Below are 18519 nucleotides of genomic sequence, written 5' to 3' on the forward strand. Positions count from 1 at the left end.
TTTAAATCTTTAATTTGGGTTACTAAATTGTTGAGCGACTTATTAGACAGGCACCTAATTGCCTTCTTAATAGTAATTATTTTAAAAGTGGGTGGTGGTAGCAAGGAAAGTGAGGAAATTAAGTGAGCACCAGGGCTAGGAGAGTAAAGTTTAAAGTAAAGGCGTCATCTTGCATAGGTGGATGGGGCTTTAAGTGTTAAAGGTGAGGCTCTCTAGTATAGGTGAACCACTGACATCACTCAAGAGTGGGATTTTCATCACATACTGTATTTTAGTTACAGGTAGAAAATTAAATATGTCATAGTGAATGTTAAATTTAAAACTGTTTGTTTTATAAAAACTGGATAAGCCCTTAAAGGGGTTTCCTACATATATCAGTTTTTAATCATTATCTCTTTTCTCTTAACATCAAAGCATTCATTTCATCTGCCAGGCACAGATGGACCAAAAGTCTCAGTGGAGAATCCACAGAGAAGATTCAGGATTAGATAACACAAGCATATAGAGTAACAGTCAAAATACTCAAGTGCTCTGAAAGCCAAGGGGTAGCAACACTATTGTACATAGAGACAGAAAAAGATAAGGCACCAGCATGAAAAAAAACTTGTCCTTATGGCTTTCATACTTCTCATCTTTGGTAACATAAAAAGAGGAGACTGGAACAATGAAACATTTGTTATATTTGTCTATGAAGAAGATATGAGTGACATTGTAACCTCCTAAGCTAATATTTTCTACATCATAGAAGACGTCACAGTCACCGGCAAATCTGTGCTGTTTACTTAGGTGTTGCCAAATGGTAAAACAAACTTTAAAGCAGAAGATATTAGTACGTGTTTTCTTCAGTGTCTTCAGTCCTGCTTGACAGTATAAATTGAACGTCGCGTTCCCTTCCAGTCATATTCATCTTGAACAGGCTGAGCTGACTTCGATTTCAGAATGAAGATTGCGGTTGTACTCTTAGTCATAGCTGTAAGCAGCTGCAGCGGACAGCTTTCTGGGGCCGGTTCTGTTGATGACGTTCCTGGTGAGGTTCCTGTTATTACTGAAACTGATATGTACTGGAATACATGTCTACCATAAAAAGTTCCCTTCTGTTTTATATAATGTTATATAATTGTGTTACAATTACTATTTTATGCTTTAGGACTTCGTGGTGATGGAAAAATTCCAGATGCTTTTAGTCCCTGCCTAATCCAAGCAATAGAGGTTCTGTATAATTGTTTTTATTATATACTTATTTTAATTATCTATTTAATTTGTACAAGTATTTCATTGTTTATTCATCATATCAATATAATAAGTAGATGCAATTTTCCACTGTCCTAACATTTGAAGGACAATTTCAAGGAACGGTCATTCTTAACAGTCCAGTCAAAAAGGGAAAACAATTATCTAGAAAATTAGCAATATCTCATTAGACATGCAGAATGCAGAACATGTAACCTGTATGAGGGTGAGTGGTTTGTTTACCTGCTTACAATATGAAAGGATCTGAACTAAAATGTCTGGAGTCTGATTATACCCTGCAGACAATGACACAGAATGACCCCACATACAACTTTCTGGACCGGTCCAGCAGGCAACGATCAGGAGGGAACATTTCTAGAATCATTCCTCCCCAATCACTTCATACTCTGTTATAAGAGAACAAATAATCAGTACCATATTATTTACACCTACAAGGCATAGTTCCTGACAAGTAGCCTGGTATTACCCTCTAAAGCTTTATGCCCTGTAAGTGTAGGCAATATTACACCAATATTTTACTTATGTCCTGTTACTTATCCTAAATCTATACATATTTTACCATATTTATGTAAACCTTATACTTTTGTACTGTTTTTTCCATTGTAAGACTAGAAATGTAGCTGCAAGATTTTGGGTACCCATACCAGATCTTAAAGAGGTCCCCATAATGTATAATTTATTATTATTTATATTAAACTAAACTATTTGCAGGGGATGAGACATGTAATGAGCCCCTAAGGCTCCGGCCTCTGGTGCACCTACACCCTCTCAAGTTTTGCCCCTGTGTAAGACCACTTCTTACTCCTTGTCATATATTCTAGAGATGCTTTGCAGCTTAGTATAAAGTATAAAAGAATTCTATAACAGTAACAATAGAAGGAATGCATTTCATTTCATCATTTCTGTCTCAAACAGGAATCCAGTACACTTCATTTAAGACTGGCAATATTAATGTGTACCTATGACGAGGGAAAGGTAAATATATGTGCTCCGAAGATATATATATATATATATATATATATATATATATATATATATATATATATATATTAATTTATGTATATGTGGGAATAACATGTACTAGGTTTCACACCTTGACATTAATGCCACAAGCACATGACAGCAATAAGGAGGTGGTATTCTAGTATCATGGATTAAGGTTGGTGGGGACCCCCGGGCAAAAAATCTGGTGGGGGCGCTCACTGAATGTAGTCCAGACAGTAATCTGTCAGCCAGGACCCCCGTACATTCAGGTAAAGGAGACATCTCAAACATGTACACTCAGGTATAGGATACATCTCATATCAGTACACAAATGTATAGGATACATCTCATACATGTATACACAGGTATAGGATACATCTCATACATGTATACACAGGTATAGGAGACATCTCATACATGTACACACAAGTATAGGATACATCTCATACATGTATACACAGGTATAGGAGACATCTCATACATGTACACACAGGTATAGGATACATCTCATATCAGTACACACAGGTATAGGATACATCTCATACATGTACACATAGGTATAGGATACATCTCATACATGTACACATAGGTATAGGATGCATCTCATACCAGTAAACACAGGTATAGTATACATCTCCTACATGTGCACACAGGTATAGGATACATCTCATACATGTACACACAGGTATAGGATACATCTCATATCAGTACACACAGGTATAGGATACATCTCATACATGTACACATAGGTATAGGATACATCTCATACATGTACACATAGGTATAGGATGCATCTCATACCAGTAAACACAGGTATAGTATACATCTCCTACATGTGCACACAGGTATAGGATACATCTCATACATGTACACACAGGTATAGGATACATCTCATACCAGTACACACAGGTATAGGATTCATCTCATATGTGTACACACAGGTATAGGATACATCTCATACCAGTACACACAGGTATAGGATACATCTCATACCAGTACACACAGGTATAGGATACATCTTATATCAGTACCCACAGGTAAAGCATACATCTAATACATATACCACAGAACATTAGAACTGTTTAAGTTACAGTCGGGAATGGGATCTATATATAAAAAAATGCATTTCTGACTGCTATTTTAACAATTAATATCTATATTTTCCCTTTAAAATTTCACCAGAATTGTGTTTTAGGTGTCATGGTTCAGAAGATATAGATATATGTAGGTTATTGAATTGTTTAACAAAATTTTTTAGTATTACAGTATTATAGACAGAAATAAAAGTTCTAATAATCTTTGTGTTGTGTCGCAGAGTCAACTGAATGATGAAAATTGGAATTCTCTTTATAATTCATTAGAAGAGGTTTTGGTATGTTTTCTTTGAGATATAAAGAAGAATGTGACAAATTGTGCAATTATTATCTTAAACAAATATACAATTTGTAATTTCCCTTTTCAGAAAGATAAGCCTTGTGCAATTTCTACCATCTTAGGAGACGTTGATAAATTGGTAAATATTTCTCTGTTATTCAAGTATTTAATATCTATAGTAAATGTATGAAACATTAGACAACCATCATTTGAAGACTCAATGGGGGGAGTTAAAAGCTGCAAATGCACCAGTTGTCTGACGCTCCAGACTAGCAGAAGCAGATGCATCTACTGATATACAGTTTTGTTGGAAAAGGTCCAGTATAACCAATACCTAATGTCATAAAATCTTTGAAGAATTATTCTTTTATTTTGGTAGAGTGCAGGTGATCAGAACAGGTGATAGAGTTGAAACCAGAACTTTATATACACTACATAAAAAGACACATCCACACAAGGTTTTCTCACTATCTTAAATTTAATGAGACCTAAAATTCCCATTTTAGGTGAATTAGGATTACCAAAATCATTTGTATTTGCCACAATGATGTTGACAAACATTTCACTAGTATTTGGTACCATTGCCCTTAAACCGTATGACTTGGGTCAAACGTTTTGGATATCCTTCCACAAGCTTCTCTCAATAGTCGGTAGGAATTTGTGCCCATTCCTCCTGAGAGAACAAAACCTTATTAAGAATGTGAGTAAACCTTTGAATGATATTTTTTTTATTGCAGTACTGAATATTGCAGGAGATCATAATCAACTTTTCAATATTTATTAACCTGTTGTTGCTCCTTGATGTACTATTACGGCATAGAGATTGGCAAATAGTGCTCCACGCTGGGCTACTTCTTACATCCCATATCACCATGTTGCGATATTGCGATATAACTTGGCTGAAGTATTAAGGAGAATCTCCTGCCCACACCAGCCCCGGCAAGCTCTGTGAAATCTGACTGGCCAATCACAGTTTTTACATAGTAAATGTTATTTATTAGTGTATTTTCTAATATACTTTGTTAACAAATTCTGCTTAGTTTTTTTTTTTTTAAATCAAGCTACTCCCTCCTACAGAGATGCATATTCCAGCATGTAACAGTGTGTGTCTATGGAGGCTGCATGAGCTCACATCTAACTTCCTGTGTTTGGTTAAACAATTTTGGCAGTGAGGATTAACCCCTTCGCTTTCAGCTTGATGTTTGCAAATATTGCTCACAGCATACTACAGCCAAGGAGAGAGCAGAAAGGATTAACACTGACAGCTGGGGAGAAAACAAGAGAGAAGAGAGACCTGTCTTCATTCTTGTACACAGAATTGCCCTAGAAACGTAGAAGTAACGCTGTAACTAGGGGGCACTGTACAGCCTGTTACTTTACAAACTAAGGAGAATTTGTTAATGAAGTATATTGTATGTTTACTGCTCCCTCCCCACAATATCAAAAATCATCTGAAATGATGGTTTCTCTTTAAGTATCCTCATTACTAGCTAGGTGCATTTTTAGCTCCTTTTTGTGCAGTGCACATAGGAGGTTTTTTTTTTTGCGCCCTATTGTTAGGTGCACCCAGTATAATTTTCTTTCCAGTGCGCCATCTATTTGGTGCAATGTATTTAAAGGAAATTTATCGCTAACATACCACAAAATTAAACTACACATACTGACTTATTGTCCCGTTGCTTGTCTTCTTTAATCCTGACATGCCGGGATCACTGGAAAAAAAGAGTTAGAAAAAGCAGTTCATTGTCAATTATTTATTCCTCCTGTGAAGAATGGAGAGGCTGTACAGAGAGGGGGACAACATTATAAAACTGTTGTTTATCCCCTTAGCGCTCTGCGCCGTAGCTGTACTACGCTGAGTCCCGCAAATAGCGCTCAGCGCAGTACAGCTACTGCGCAGAGACGATGCCGGTTCAGCTCTGCACAGGAGCCGAACCAGCATGGGGGGTCGCGGGATGTCAGCGGTAATCTACCGGTCGGAGTGGGCTCCGATCGCGGGTGTTTAACCCGTTAAATTCCGCCAATGCCGTCAACACGACCGCGGCATTTAACCTGCCTTCCGGAGGTCTTTACGCCACGATCGCCACCCCCCCCCCACGGCGTTTTCGAGGGGTGCCGATCGCTGCTATGGCACCTCTGGGGTCCGATCGGGACCCCAGAGAAGCCTGAAGGCAGTGCCTTTAAGATAGCGTCTGTGACGTCATCTTAAAGGCAAAGTGTCAGCCTATGCATATGCATAGGCTGACACTGCCAATACCCTGCAATACATGAGTATTGCAGAGTATTATCATGAATAAGCAATCAGATGATTGCTTGTTCATGTCCCATGGTGGATCAAGTAAAAAAAATGTTTTTCAATAAAAAATAACTTTATAAGTCACTAAAAATGCCTATAAGCCCCAAAACATATAAAGAGACATATAACGCTCAAAAAAGTCTAAATCATAACACAAACCCCACATATATAGTATCACCGCGTCCGTAACAATCCATAGAATAAAACTAAATTACTATTGAACCCATATGATGAACGCCGTAAAAAAAAACTTTAAAAACCTGCCAAAAATTATGATTTTTACCTATTATATCCCACTAAAAATGCAATAAAAAGTGATCAACAAAACATATGTACTACAGAATGATACTGTTGCAAAGTACAACATGTCCCGCAAAAAACAGGCCATCAACCAGCTCTGTAGCCAAAAACGTAACAATGTTATGCCACTTGGAAGACGGCGATGCAAAAATGATATATTTTTCCCCACATTAGGGTTTTATTTGGCAAATTTAGTAAAAAATAAGAAAAAATATTCATGTGTGGTATCCCCGTAATCGTATCGACCCATAGAATAAAGATTATTAGGCTATACGGTGAACACGAAAAAAAAAAAAGTTAAAAATCCAGTACAGAATTGATGCTTTTCTACTCATGACCTCAAAAAAAGTTCCTAAATTTTCAACAATAAGTGATACCAACCCCAAAATGGTAACACTGGAAAAAGCATCTCATCCCACGAAAAAAAATGCCGTCATATGGCCCCAATAACGGAAAAGCGAAAATTTTATAGCCTTCGAAAGGGGGCAACGAGAAAACTAAAATCCTGGCAGCTGCAGGGTGCTCCTTCCCTTCTGCGCCTCGCAGTAACAAGTAATGTCCACATGTGGGGGGTCTCTGCACTCAGGAGAAATTGTAGAACACATTTTATGGTGGGTTTTCTCTTTTTATCTTTTGGAAATGTGTAAATATTAGGGCTAAATGAACGTATAACCGACAAAATTTGACCATTCTAAATTTCACCGCCATTTTGATTCAATTACTATGAAGATCTCAAGGGGTTAACAATCTTCGTAAATGCTGTTTCTGATATCTTGAGGGGTGCAGATTTGAAAATGGGTTGGAAAATAGGGTGGTTTTAATGCTAAATATGTAAAATTTAATCCCCAAAATAGTCAATTCGGAAAATTCGGAAAATCGCTATTCGATTTGTAAGCCGCGTGACGTCAAAATAAATTATCCAAACATTTCAAAAATTATGAAAATGTAAAGTAGACATATGGGAAATGTTATTCGGCAAGTTATTTAGGTGGTAAATCTATCTGCCTGAAAACGCTGTGATTTCGAATTTTGAAAATGGCAAATTTTTCTAAAAACTCATCATTTTTTTCTTTTTTTGTAAATAAACGCAAAACTTATCAGCCAAAATTTACCACTAAAATGAAGTACAACATGTGAGGAAAAAACAATCTCAGAATCACTTTGATAAGTAACAGTGTTCAAAAGTTATAACCATATAAAGAGACGCAGGTCAGAATCCAAAAAATGGGACTGAGCCTTAAAGAGGACCTGTCACCCCAAATTAGTACCCCCATCCAAACATACCTACTGAATCTTCTCCCCGGCCCCTTTCTAATGCTGCCAATTTCAAAGTCCTGGCATTAATCAAACTTCAGTAATTGGCGCTATAGCATATGACACCTAACATACTTGATGTCCGATCGACGGATAAGCAGTCCAGCTTATTCATTAGGGGGCCGTCCAGGCACTCCTCTTCTCCACAGGCCGCCACTCCCCCAGGCACCAGTTCTTTTCATATGCACTAGATGCAAGCGATCGTGGCATCCAGTGTGCAAGCGCCGCTGGCGTCATGTTCCCGGCACCTACTACGCGCGTGCAGCGGGACAATTGGAGCCCGGGGGAGTGGCGGCCTGTGGAGAAGAGGAGTGCCTGGACAGCCCCCTAATGAATAAGCTGGACTGCTTGTCCGTCGATCGGATATCAAGTATGTTAGGTGTCATATGCTATAGCGCCAATTACTGAAGTTTGATTAATGCCAGGACTTTGAAATGGGCAGCATTAGAAAGGGGCCGGGGAGTAGATTCAGTAGGTATGTTTGGATGGGGGTACTAATTTGGGGTGACAGGTCCTCTTTAAGCTACAAAATGGCTGCGTCCTTAAGGGGTTAATAAGGCAGAGTCCACATTACCAATTGTACAGAAGGTGGACATCAGGATTTATAGTCTATGAGCTATCTAGAATCAAGACAGTACTGCATTTCTGTATATCGAAGTATTCATTTCTAATTTCAGAAAGCCCTTGGAAAATCTACTGCAGAGATTGTGGAATACCTTGTTGAACCCTTAAGACCTGTTTTGGTATGTTTTTTCATAATATACAGTATGTATAAGCATATGTATGAGTTTCGGCATGTAAGAAGCGGAAAATGATCATATCAGAAAATGTGGCCATAGCACTACCATATTTTTTGGACTTCTATACACATAAACACACACACAGGTCTGCTATACACACATAAGTAACACACTAGCCACTACTATACATATAAAAACACACACAGCCTGCTGTACACACATAAGGAACACACTGGGCACAACTATACACATAAACACACACAGCTCTGCTATACAAACATAAGGAACACTCTGGGTACTACTATACACATAAACACACACACATGAGGAATAAACTGTACAGTACTATACACATAAACACACACAGCTCTGCTAGACACATAAGGAATACACTGGGCACTACTAAACAAATAAATATACACATAGCTATTATCAGACTCCAGAGATAGTGGACCCACTGGACCACTGCGGACGATGACTTAAGCCGATACCTGGGACCAGAGTCTAAGTGGCACCTGGTTTTCACCAGAGCCCACCGCAAAGCGGGTTGGACTTGCTGCGGCGTGGTACCACCAGGTCGTTCCACGGGTGCAACTTTGTCCGCAGTGGCAGCCAAGACGAAGTACACAGAAGTCAGGCGGAATTGTAGTCAGGAACAGAATCGAGGTCACAACGGGAAATCACATTAAACGCAAAGGACATGGGAACAAAGCTTTTTATAAGGCTGTGAAGCACAAAGATCCGGCAGGGAACATAGGAAGGTTGTCCTCTAGCTGCCAAGACCTCTCCTCCAGCCCGAATCCCTTCCTGTCAACAAGAAAGAAACACTTCCCTCTGACTGACCTCATACCCAGGACCTCTTTCACCTCATAGACATCAGAGCAGTTCAGGATGACAGGCTTCAACAGGGAAACATGGAAAGAGTTCGGGATACAACTGGTGGGGGGAAGGCGCAGTTTATAGGCCACAGGGTTGATGCGTTTCAGCACCTCAAATGGACACAGATAGCGAGGACCAAGCTTGTAGCTGGGAATCTACAGCCGGACATATTTTGAAGACAGCCACACGTTATCACCCGGGGAGAAGACTAGAGGAGGCCTGCGTCTCTTGTTGGCCTGGGTCTTGGTGCAGGCAGACGCCCAAAGTAGAGATTTCCGTTTTTGCTCCCAGATGGAACAAAGGTCTTGAACCAATTCCTCCACAGCATGAACATCAACGAAGAAGGGAGTGTCACCGGCAGATTCAGAGACCAGAGAATTATATGCAACTTCTGCCCAAGGTTAGAGGGTAGACCAATGGTCCTAATGAGCAGAGACAAAGTGCCGAAGATAGCAGCCCAAAGTCTGGTTGACCCTCTCCACTTGTCCGTTAGACAGCAGATAAAAGGCAGAAGAGCTTAAGCTTAAATTGCAGTTGGCTAAACAAGAAACGCGAAAACCTGGATGCTCTGGACCCCTCGGTCCAAGCCAATTTGTTAAGGAAGCCCATAAAGCCGAAAGATGTGAAGAAAGAACAAGCTGGCAAGACGTGGAGCCGGTGGCAGACCAGGCAGAGGCACAAAGTGGGACATCTTGGAGAACCTATCCATTACCACCGAGATGACAGTATTACCGGAGGAAGATGGAAGATCTGCAATAAAGTCCATGGCTATGTGAGTTCACGGACAACTGGGTATCGGCAATGTGCAGGAGCAGACCTGCTGGCTTAGAACGTGAAGACTTGTTACGGGCACAGGAAGTACAGGAACTCACAAAATCTCAAATGTCCTTGACCAGATCTGGCCACCAGTAGTAACGAGATATGAAAGTGATAGACATCTGCACCCCAGGGTATCCAGCCACATGAGAGCAGTGTCCCCAAGTTAGTATCCTCTTCCAAAGAACTGGTTGGACATAGATCTTGCCAGGAGGAAGCTGCCGTAGGTCCACAGGAGCAGAAACAACCAGAAGTTCCAGAGAAATGATATGACGAGGAGCCGGTTCTTCCCCAACAACATCAGAGGCACAAGAGAGGGCATCAGCTTTGACGTTCTTCTCGGCTGGTCGGAAATAAATCAAGAAGTTGAACCAGGAAAAGAAGACTGACCAGCGAGCCTGTTGAGGATTGAGATGCTGAGAAGTCTGGAGGTACAGTAGATTCTTGTGGTTGGTATAGATATAGACCGGATTATTAGCTCCTACCAGAAGATAGCACGACTCCTCCAAAGCTAGCTTTATGGCCAGAAGTTTCCAATCACCAATCGAATAATTCCTCTCTGCGGTGGAGAAGGTTTTAGAGAAGAAGCCGCGGGTGAGGGTTCAACCCTTGGGTCTGTTTATTGGGGGCATGAGTTGGCTGTCTATATACTGGAAACAAGGGGCTTCTGGCTATGTACTGGGGGCATGAGTTGGCATGCTTTACACTAGGCTTATACTCGAGTCAATACATTTTCCCAGTTTTTTTGTGTTAAAATTAGGGGTTGAGTATATATGGTAATTATGCAGACCTCCGTGCTTTCACTTAACACCCACTCCCCTCCATCCATCTGCCCAAAAACTGGATCACCTGGCGTCTGATAATACTAGATGGGCCGTCTGTGCTATGTGCACTTCAGCGCCTAGTGCTAAATAACATATGTTTAAAAGTTGTTTTCCTCTGGGTTCTTGGCATTTAAAGCTTAATGTAAACATATTTCTCTACCTAGTACTAAAGCCCAACCCTGAAAAAAATATATAGTTTAAATCCTGACTACCCAAGTGGTAGTTTTCCTTTAATCATAGATATTAAATTTAAAGATTGTTCACAATTTAAACGTTGTGAACAGTGCTTAGAAACCATCCACTGCTATTAATATATCACTGTAATGATTGCTAACGACAGTGGGCTCTACCCCATTATGGGACTGTACTTACACCTGTTCCTTCAGGTACCTGTAGGGGGAAAAAGCTTTGCCTAGATCTATTGGCTTTTAATTGATTACTGCCTAAGCTTCTACTTGTTTATTTAGGATTTTTTGTATAATTTTTCTAACATAGGACAGCACTGAGGTCAGCAAGCTTGTTATGGACACAGCCGGTAAACTGGTAAGACACGTACTTCTCTATGTTCTATGTTCTACACATACTTCTCTAAGCAACAAATCGCATCCACTATATCTAATCATAGCAAATACACCAAGTATAATAAGCGATTATTAGGGCCAATTAAAGGTTCCAAAATACCTTTGTCCTAAAGGCAATTGATTAAATAAATCTATCGATACTCACAAAATTAAAGGGGTATTCCCATTTCCGCAAATTAATGCTATTGTTTGTACAATAAAACGTTATACGATTTTCCAATATATTTTCTGTATTAATTCCTCACTGTTCTCTAGATCTCTGGTTGCTGTCATTCTATAGAAAGCTTCTATGTTACTTCTGTGGTCACACAGGTGTAAGACTTGTTATAACACACAGCTCTGATTATTCTCTGTGATATAACGAGACGTGCATCTGTGTGACCATGATCAGATTTATGTCCAATGGAAGTAAAAATAGAAGCTTCCTACAAAATGACAGCAAGCAGAGATCTAGAAAACTGAAGAATTGAAACTGAAAGTATATTTGAAAATTGTATAACTTTTTATTGTACAAACATTAACATTTATTTGCTGAAATGGGAAGACCCCTTTAAGTCCGGCACCCACCGCCATGTACCCCTGCCACCAATATCCATAACACTAATAGGTAAGACTTGTGTTCCTATGCTTTTATTGCCACTAGGCCGTATTATTGTTTATCTTTTTTAAATGTTTAATTGTGTTTAACCCCTTAAGGACGGAGGGTTTTTCCGCTAATTTCTCACTCTCCAACTTCAAAAATCCATAACTTTTTCATTTTTACGTGTACAGACCTGTGTGAGGGCTTATTTTGTGCGCAACAAATTTTACTTTCCAGTAATGTTATTTATTTTAACATGCCGTGTACTGCGAAGCTGAAAAAAAATTCTAAATGTGGAAAAAGGGGGGTGATTTGAATTTTTAATATTTTATAAATTTTTTTTATTTTTTAAACTTTTTTTTTCTTTTTTTTCCCACTATTTCTTAGACCATCTAGAGTACATTAACCCTAGATGGTCAGATCGCTCCTACCATATACTGCAATACTTCTGTATTGCAATATATGGCATTTTTGCAGCACATTCATTACAATGAGTCACTGGCTCATTGTAACGAATCTGCAGAAGCCATGTAGCCTCGGGTCAAACGAAGACCCGAGGCTACCATGGCAACCGATCGCCGCCCCACCGATGACGTTGGGGGGCGCGGCGATCGTAATAAAGATGGCGGCGCCCGCGCAACGCCGTCTTTTAAACGCTGCCGGCGACTTTGCCGGCGGCAATGAAAGGGTTAATAGCCACGATCGGTGCAAGCACTGACCGCGGTTATTAGCGGTGGGGGTTTGTTGCAATATGCAAAAACCCCCACCCTTGTATGAAGAGGACTCAGCCCGTGAGCCCTCTTCATACACTCCTCATACCTCTGCACCGTAGAACTATGGCGCAGAGCGTTAAGGGGTTAATTGTGTATTATGTGTTTACGTTGTTTCTCTAACTCCTTGGCTCATACAGTGGGGGTCATTTACTAAGGGCCGATTCGCGTTTTTACAACGGGTTACCTGAATTTTCCCGTTTTGCGCCAATTTTCCCTGTATTGCCCCGGGATATTGGCGCACGCGATCGGATTGCGTCGCATCGGCGCCGGCATGCATGCGACGGAAATCGGGGGCGTGCCCGTATGAAAACCCGATGGATTCGGAGAAACCGCCGCATTTTTAAAACGAAAGTGTCGCTGGACACACGCTTACCTTCACTCGGCCCGGCTTGGTGAACTTCAGTGCATTCAGCGCAGCCGCAACACCTGGTGAATCGCCGGAAGACCCGAATCCACCGCAGAGAGTGTGCCGCTGGATCGCGAATGGACCAGGTAAGTAAATCTGCCCCAGTGTGTATAAAAAATGTGCAACATGATGTGTACTATTATATAATAGATGTCAAAAATGAAAGTCAACTTTGCGGTATGTGCCTCCATTTCACCATTTCACAATTATAATGTACTAGTCAATTGAGTATAGTGGGTGGGTTGCCCTATACTATGCCGTCTTCGGTCTCCTTCCAGTTGGAGAGGTAGTAATGATAAGAATTACAGCCAAGAGAGACACCTAATGTATGTCATAGTGACAGGTACTTACATGTTTCCGGTGTAAGCACACAGCCCTTTGATAATCGATGTATCCTGTAATCTATTGTCTGTTCTACTCTATCTCCCGGCGCACGCGCAATACTATCTAGTCGAGTACCGCTAAGTCTAGGCGCACACGCACAGTCTTTTGATACCCGTTGGACTTTTTTGTCGACCGACTGAAATGTTCTATCTTCTCGCGCACGCGCAATACCAATAGGGATATTTTAACTAAGACTTCGTGCATGCGCGTATCCTCTGAGACATCGCGGTACTTTGCGATACTTTCGTAGGGAGACTGATTCTAAGATTTCGCACATGCACGCACCTTTCGAGGTATCGCGGCATTTTTGCGGTACTCTCGTATGATGCTGATGTCATCAGGGATGGACGTCACCTACCGATGCCCTCACTGGCTGGAGGTATCCAATGATAATAAGGTAAAATATTCCATCAGCGGTACTGGGCGTGTCTAAAGGTTCTTTGAACCAATGAGCCCATAGGGATAGGGTATGCGAGCCACTCCCTTTATACCACGAACCTTCCAGCATGACCTCCTGAATATCTATTGGTCAGCACTGGGGTCAACATCGCAGCATTAAGTGAATCATTGGTGTATATCATCAGGTAGTCCCACCTCAAAATTATATATACCCACCCAGGCTCCTCCCACAAATCATTACCCCGATCCCCTGATGACGCTGGTTATCCGGCGAAACATGTCGGGGGGGCTACTGTTTGGTTTTTAAATTGACTTGTTTGAGGCCGCCATTGAGAAGGGTCACTGCAGAGACCCGTTCACATACGTATTGGCTGGGTGAACACTCAGCATTGTTAATGATACTAGAGTAAATAGCAGCCTCATACTTGCGGATTTTAAAATAGAGTGTGATTAACTACTTACTACAAAAAAATCTTATTAGACTTAATAAAAGTTATGTTTTAGGCCTGACCGATAAGGCTTTATCCTGTCTTAGGACAGATTTGTAAATAGATTAGCTTTTTGCCTTGGCAGTCCTAAAAGGGCTTTCTTTGTGATTTGAAAATCTTTATGTTATAAGACTCAGTATATATGCTGTATGTGCACATACTATATGTGTGTTCAGGGGCGGTCCGGAGCTGGTCCGGGGCCGGTCCGCACTCCCTACAACTTTTGATTTAATCTATAGTACCTGCAGCTATAGTACCATGTCAGCTGTCCGGCCCTCCGTGTAGCTCCGCGGCTTGGTGTAAGAGGCGCTGAGCAGTGACGTCACTATCCCGCGCCTCTACACCAAGCTACCGAAGACTGGGGACAGGAAGAAACATGCGCCAAAGAGGTGAGTATTATGTTTTGGGTTTTTTTATTATAGATTGGGCGACATTAATTATATGTCTGGATGGGGGGGGCATTAATTATATGGCAGGGGGGCATTATTCTATATCTGGGGCTGGGAGGGGGCATTAATTTTATGTCTGGGCCGGGGGGGGGGAGCATTATTCTATATCTGGGGCTGGCAGGTGGCATTATTGTATATCTGTGGCTGGCAGGGGGTTATTAATTATATGTCTGGGGCAGGTAGAGGACCTTGTTCTATATCTGGGGCTGACAGGGAGCATTAATTATATGGTGGGGGGCATTATTCTATATCTGGGGCTGGCAGGGGGCATTAATTATATGTCTGTGGTGGGGGGGGCTTTATTCTATCTATCTGGGGCTGGTAGGGGGCATTAATTATATGTCTGGGGCGGGGGGCATTATTCTATATCTGGGGCTGGCAGGGGGCATTAATTATATGTCTGGGGCGGGGGGCATTATTCTATATCTGGGGCTGGCAGGGGGCATTAATTATATGTCTGGGGCGGGGGGGGCATTATTCTATATCTGTATTATAGCAATTATAGCCAATTTTATAGTTTCTTCCAGGGCCGTTTTAAATTCCCAGTCCGCCCCTGTGTGTGTCTATCTGATGAGTATATAGTGTATATACGATGTGCATATACAACATGTATGTTTATAAATGTGTGAATGCATATATACTGTATGCATGAGTGTACAAATGTAAATGTGACTGCATAAGACTGTAAAAGTATGAATGTGTATATATACAAATGTATTTATAACAGTGTATAAATGTGTTTATACTGTATATGTGTGTGAGTAAATAAAATATGTTTTTAAGGTGTGAGGGGATTAAGAATTCTCCTATGGGGCTCAGCATCTTCTTGATACACCACTGTGTGTATTGCATATAAGAAACTTTCATTTTAATTGGTTGCAGAAATTCATTTAGATCGGAATAAACCTGCCCATTTTGAGTCTCTATTTATTCACCACCACACATGTATACCTAAAATGAATTCTTATACTGTTACTGTAAATTGATACAGGTATTGGTCATTTACTAAGTGGAGGCAGAAATTGGTCAATTACTGACTTATGGCTGCTGCTGGTCATTTACTGGGTAGAGGCCGCTGCTGGACATTTACTGAGTGGAGGCTGCTGCTGGTTACTTACTGAGTAGAGGCTGCTGCTGGTTATTTACTGAGTGGAGGCCGCTGCTGGACATTTACTGAGTGGAGGCTGCTGCTGGTTACTTACTGAGTAGAGGCTGCTGCTGGTTATTTACTGAGTGGAGGCCGCTGATGGACATTTACTGAGTGGAGGCTGTTCTGGTAATTTACTGAGTGAAGGCTGCTGCTGGTGATTTACTGAGTTGCTGCTGGACATTTACTGAGTAGAGACTGCTGGACATTTACTGATTAGAGGCGGCTGCTGGACATTTACTGAGTAGAAGCTGCTGCTGGTCCTTTACTGAGTTGCGTCTGCTGCTGGTTATTTACTGAGTAGAGGCCGCTGCTAGACATTTACTGATGGGAGGCTGCTCATGGTCATTTACTGAGTAAGGCTACATTCACTCGACACTATGCCCGCCGTACCATAGCATGGCTACTGTTACATCCATACTTTTATACACATAGCTCTGCTACATCCATACATTTACACACACAGATCAGCAATACACACACAGAACAACAGAAATAGAAACGCACTCATCACTGCTACATACACTGCGCACTGCTATACATAGTGGGCACTGCAAAATACACAAATACACACACACTGACCGGGTGCTACTATACACATAACCACATACAACTAAATGGGATGAGATACACTTTCCAGGTGCATCACTTAGGGGGATTAAATAGCTAATCGATGAGATTTTATGAACTCTTTCTGGTTTATTGTTTTTAGCTGGTTTTTGTTGGCTATATTTGTGAATAATGTGGTGACAGGTTCCCTTTAAGACAATAACCCATTTGCATAGCTTTTCATGGTTGACTTGTTTTGGAGAATATAGAACTCATTTGGTAAGAAATTTGCTTGTTGTTGCATTGCCATACATCGCCATCTAAGAGTCATGACATTTTTTTTTGTATTATGGAGCTGCTTTAGGGCTTGTATTTTGCGGGACAAGCTTTGCTATTTATTGGTATCAATGTTACTTTTTGATCACTTTTTATCCTGTTTTTATGAGGTTGGATTTTATAATATTCTAACTTTTGCAGGTTTTTTAAAAATGGCTTTTATGACTTTCACCGTACGGGTTCAATAACAATTATATTTTAATGACCATCTTGTACTTACTCATCCGGTGGAGTTCAAAGGAAGTGCATTGTCCGATGATAATGCACTGTGCCACGATTCACTAAGATTGTGCGCCCGATATTATGCAAGTGTTGCTACCCCGCTCAGGTCCGGAAGAGTTCACCTTCTTCTTCGTGGTGCATGTAAGTGCTTGGGCTTGTGACACAATTTGAATGTTAAATCCTGCGCTCAGTCCGAATCGCCCCCCCCCCCCCCCCGATTTGTGTTGCGTGAAAGCCAGCGCAGCTGTGCCAATATCCGATCGTGTGCTACACAATCCCCTATCAAATACCTGTCACCTGTCAGTGAAAAACTCCCGAAAACATCAGAAAGTCTGACGAAAGTGCATCCACGAACCCTTAGTAAATTAGCTTTTTTTTAATGAGAATTATGATTTTTATATTGCATGGGGCATTAGGAGCAGTTTATTCTTTTTCTTATAAATTTTTTTACAGTTTTGTTTTGTCCCAGTGTAGGATATGAACCAGTGATCATTTGATCATACTAATGTATTGAAGCTTATTTCCTTCTGCATAGGCTAACAGGCACACTGTTAGATTGTGCTGACTTCATCTGCTGACTGCAGCCATGGTGTCCTTCATAGGGCTGCCTTTGCCGGTTAAGCCCTATAGACACCAGGGTCACCTGCTGTTAGTGTAGGAACCCGACTATCACACACAGCCAGGCTCCTGCAGCAATTGCACAGGCTCTGCTTCTAAGCCTGAGCAATTGCTAAGACATAAAGGGCCGGCACCAGCACTGGGCATAGGTGGGCAAATGCTGGGGCCCAGAGCTGCTGGGGGGCCCACATAAGGCTGTACATAAGGAATCAATGGGGTGACGGGGCTATATCTAATTAACCCATAGGGTGCAAGGGGGACTTATATAAAAAAGACAAAAGTAGACATGGCAAACATTTGTTTTCATGCATACTTTGAGAATGCTGTAGCTAAATTGATGCAGAAACAGAGGGGGGTGTAGTGCTAGGGGAGCATGAAGGGAGATGGAAACAGAGTAACAGTCTGTGAAACTAGAGCACTGAGGGGCTTTGGCAACCCCCTCTTAGCCCTATTTGCTCATTTTAAAAGAAGGAAGGCCATTGATAACAAATACAGTATAATAAGATTACCAGAGTCATGTTGTCTGGATCTATGAGTGAGTGTCCCTGGTTTATCATGATGGATTTTTATTGTAGATTTCCTTTAATGGTGATACATGTTCCTTGTTTGGTACAGATCTCCCAGATGTTGGCCCAGTGTTTGGCTTAAAAAGTCTGAGTGCATATAAGAGGTATTTGTCAGGAGACTTTACCGGTTTATATGTTCTTCTTTGAAATATAAATACTTTTCATTTACCTGAGAATGAAATATTAGAAACAAAGTCCAGACCCCTTTCTTCCATGTATACAACGTTGGATGAATTCAGCCTT

General features: G+C 41.1%; 1 protein-coding gene across 9 annotated transcripts in view; it reads left to right on the forward strand.

Annotated features, from left to right (window-relative positions):
• Nucleotides 1-846: 846 nt before the first annotated feature.
• Nucleotides 847-18519, forward strand: part of LOC140126526 (ranaspumin-like) — a 96216-nt gene continuing 78543 nt past the window's right edge. For 3 of the 9 annotated variants that reach the window (XM_072146068.1, XM_072146071.1, XM_072146075.1), the window contains exons 1-7: nt 847-1027; nt 1148-1209; nt 2167-2226; nt 3551-3607; nt 3698-3748; nt 8197-8262; nt 11274-11321. In XM_072146068.1, coding sequence (XP_072002169.1) covers nt 940-1027; nt 1148-1209; nt 2167-2226; nt 3551-3607; nt 3698-3748; nt 8197-8262; nt 11274-11321 — 432 coding nt within the window. In that variant the 5' untranslated portion in view covers nt 847-939. The remainder of the gene's footprint in view (nt 1028-1147; nt 1210-2166; nt 2227-3550; nt 3608-3697; nt 3749-8196; nt 8263-11273; nt 11322-18519) is intronic. The other 6 variants (XM_072146070.1, XM_072146074.1, XM_072146073.1 and 3 more) reach the window with 3 other exon arrangements.

This window comes from Engystomops pustulosus, chromosome 4 (assembly GCF_040894005.1).
Source record: "Engystomops pustulosus chromosome 4, aEngPut4.maternal, whole genome shotgun sequence".
Taxonomy (NCBI): domain Eukaryota; kingdom Metazoa; phylum Chordata; class Amphibia; order Anura; family Leptodactylidae; genus Engystomops; species Engystomops pustulosus.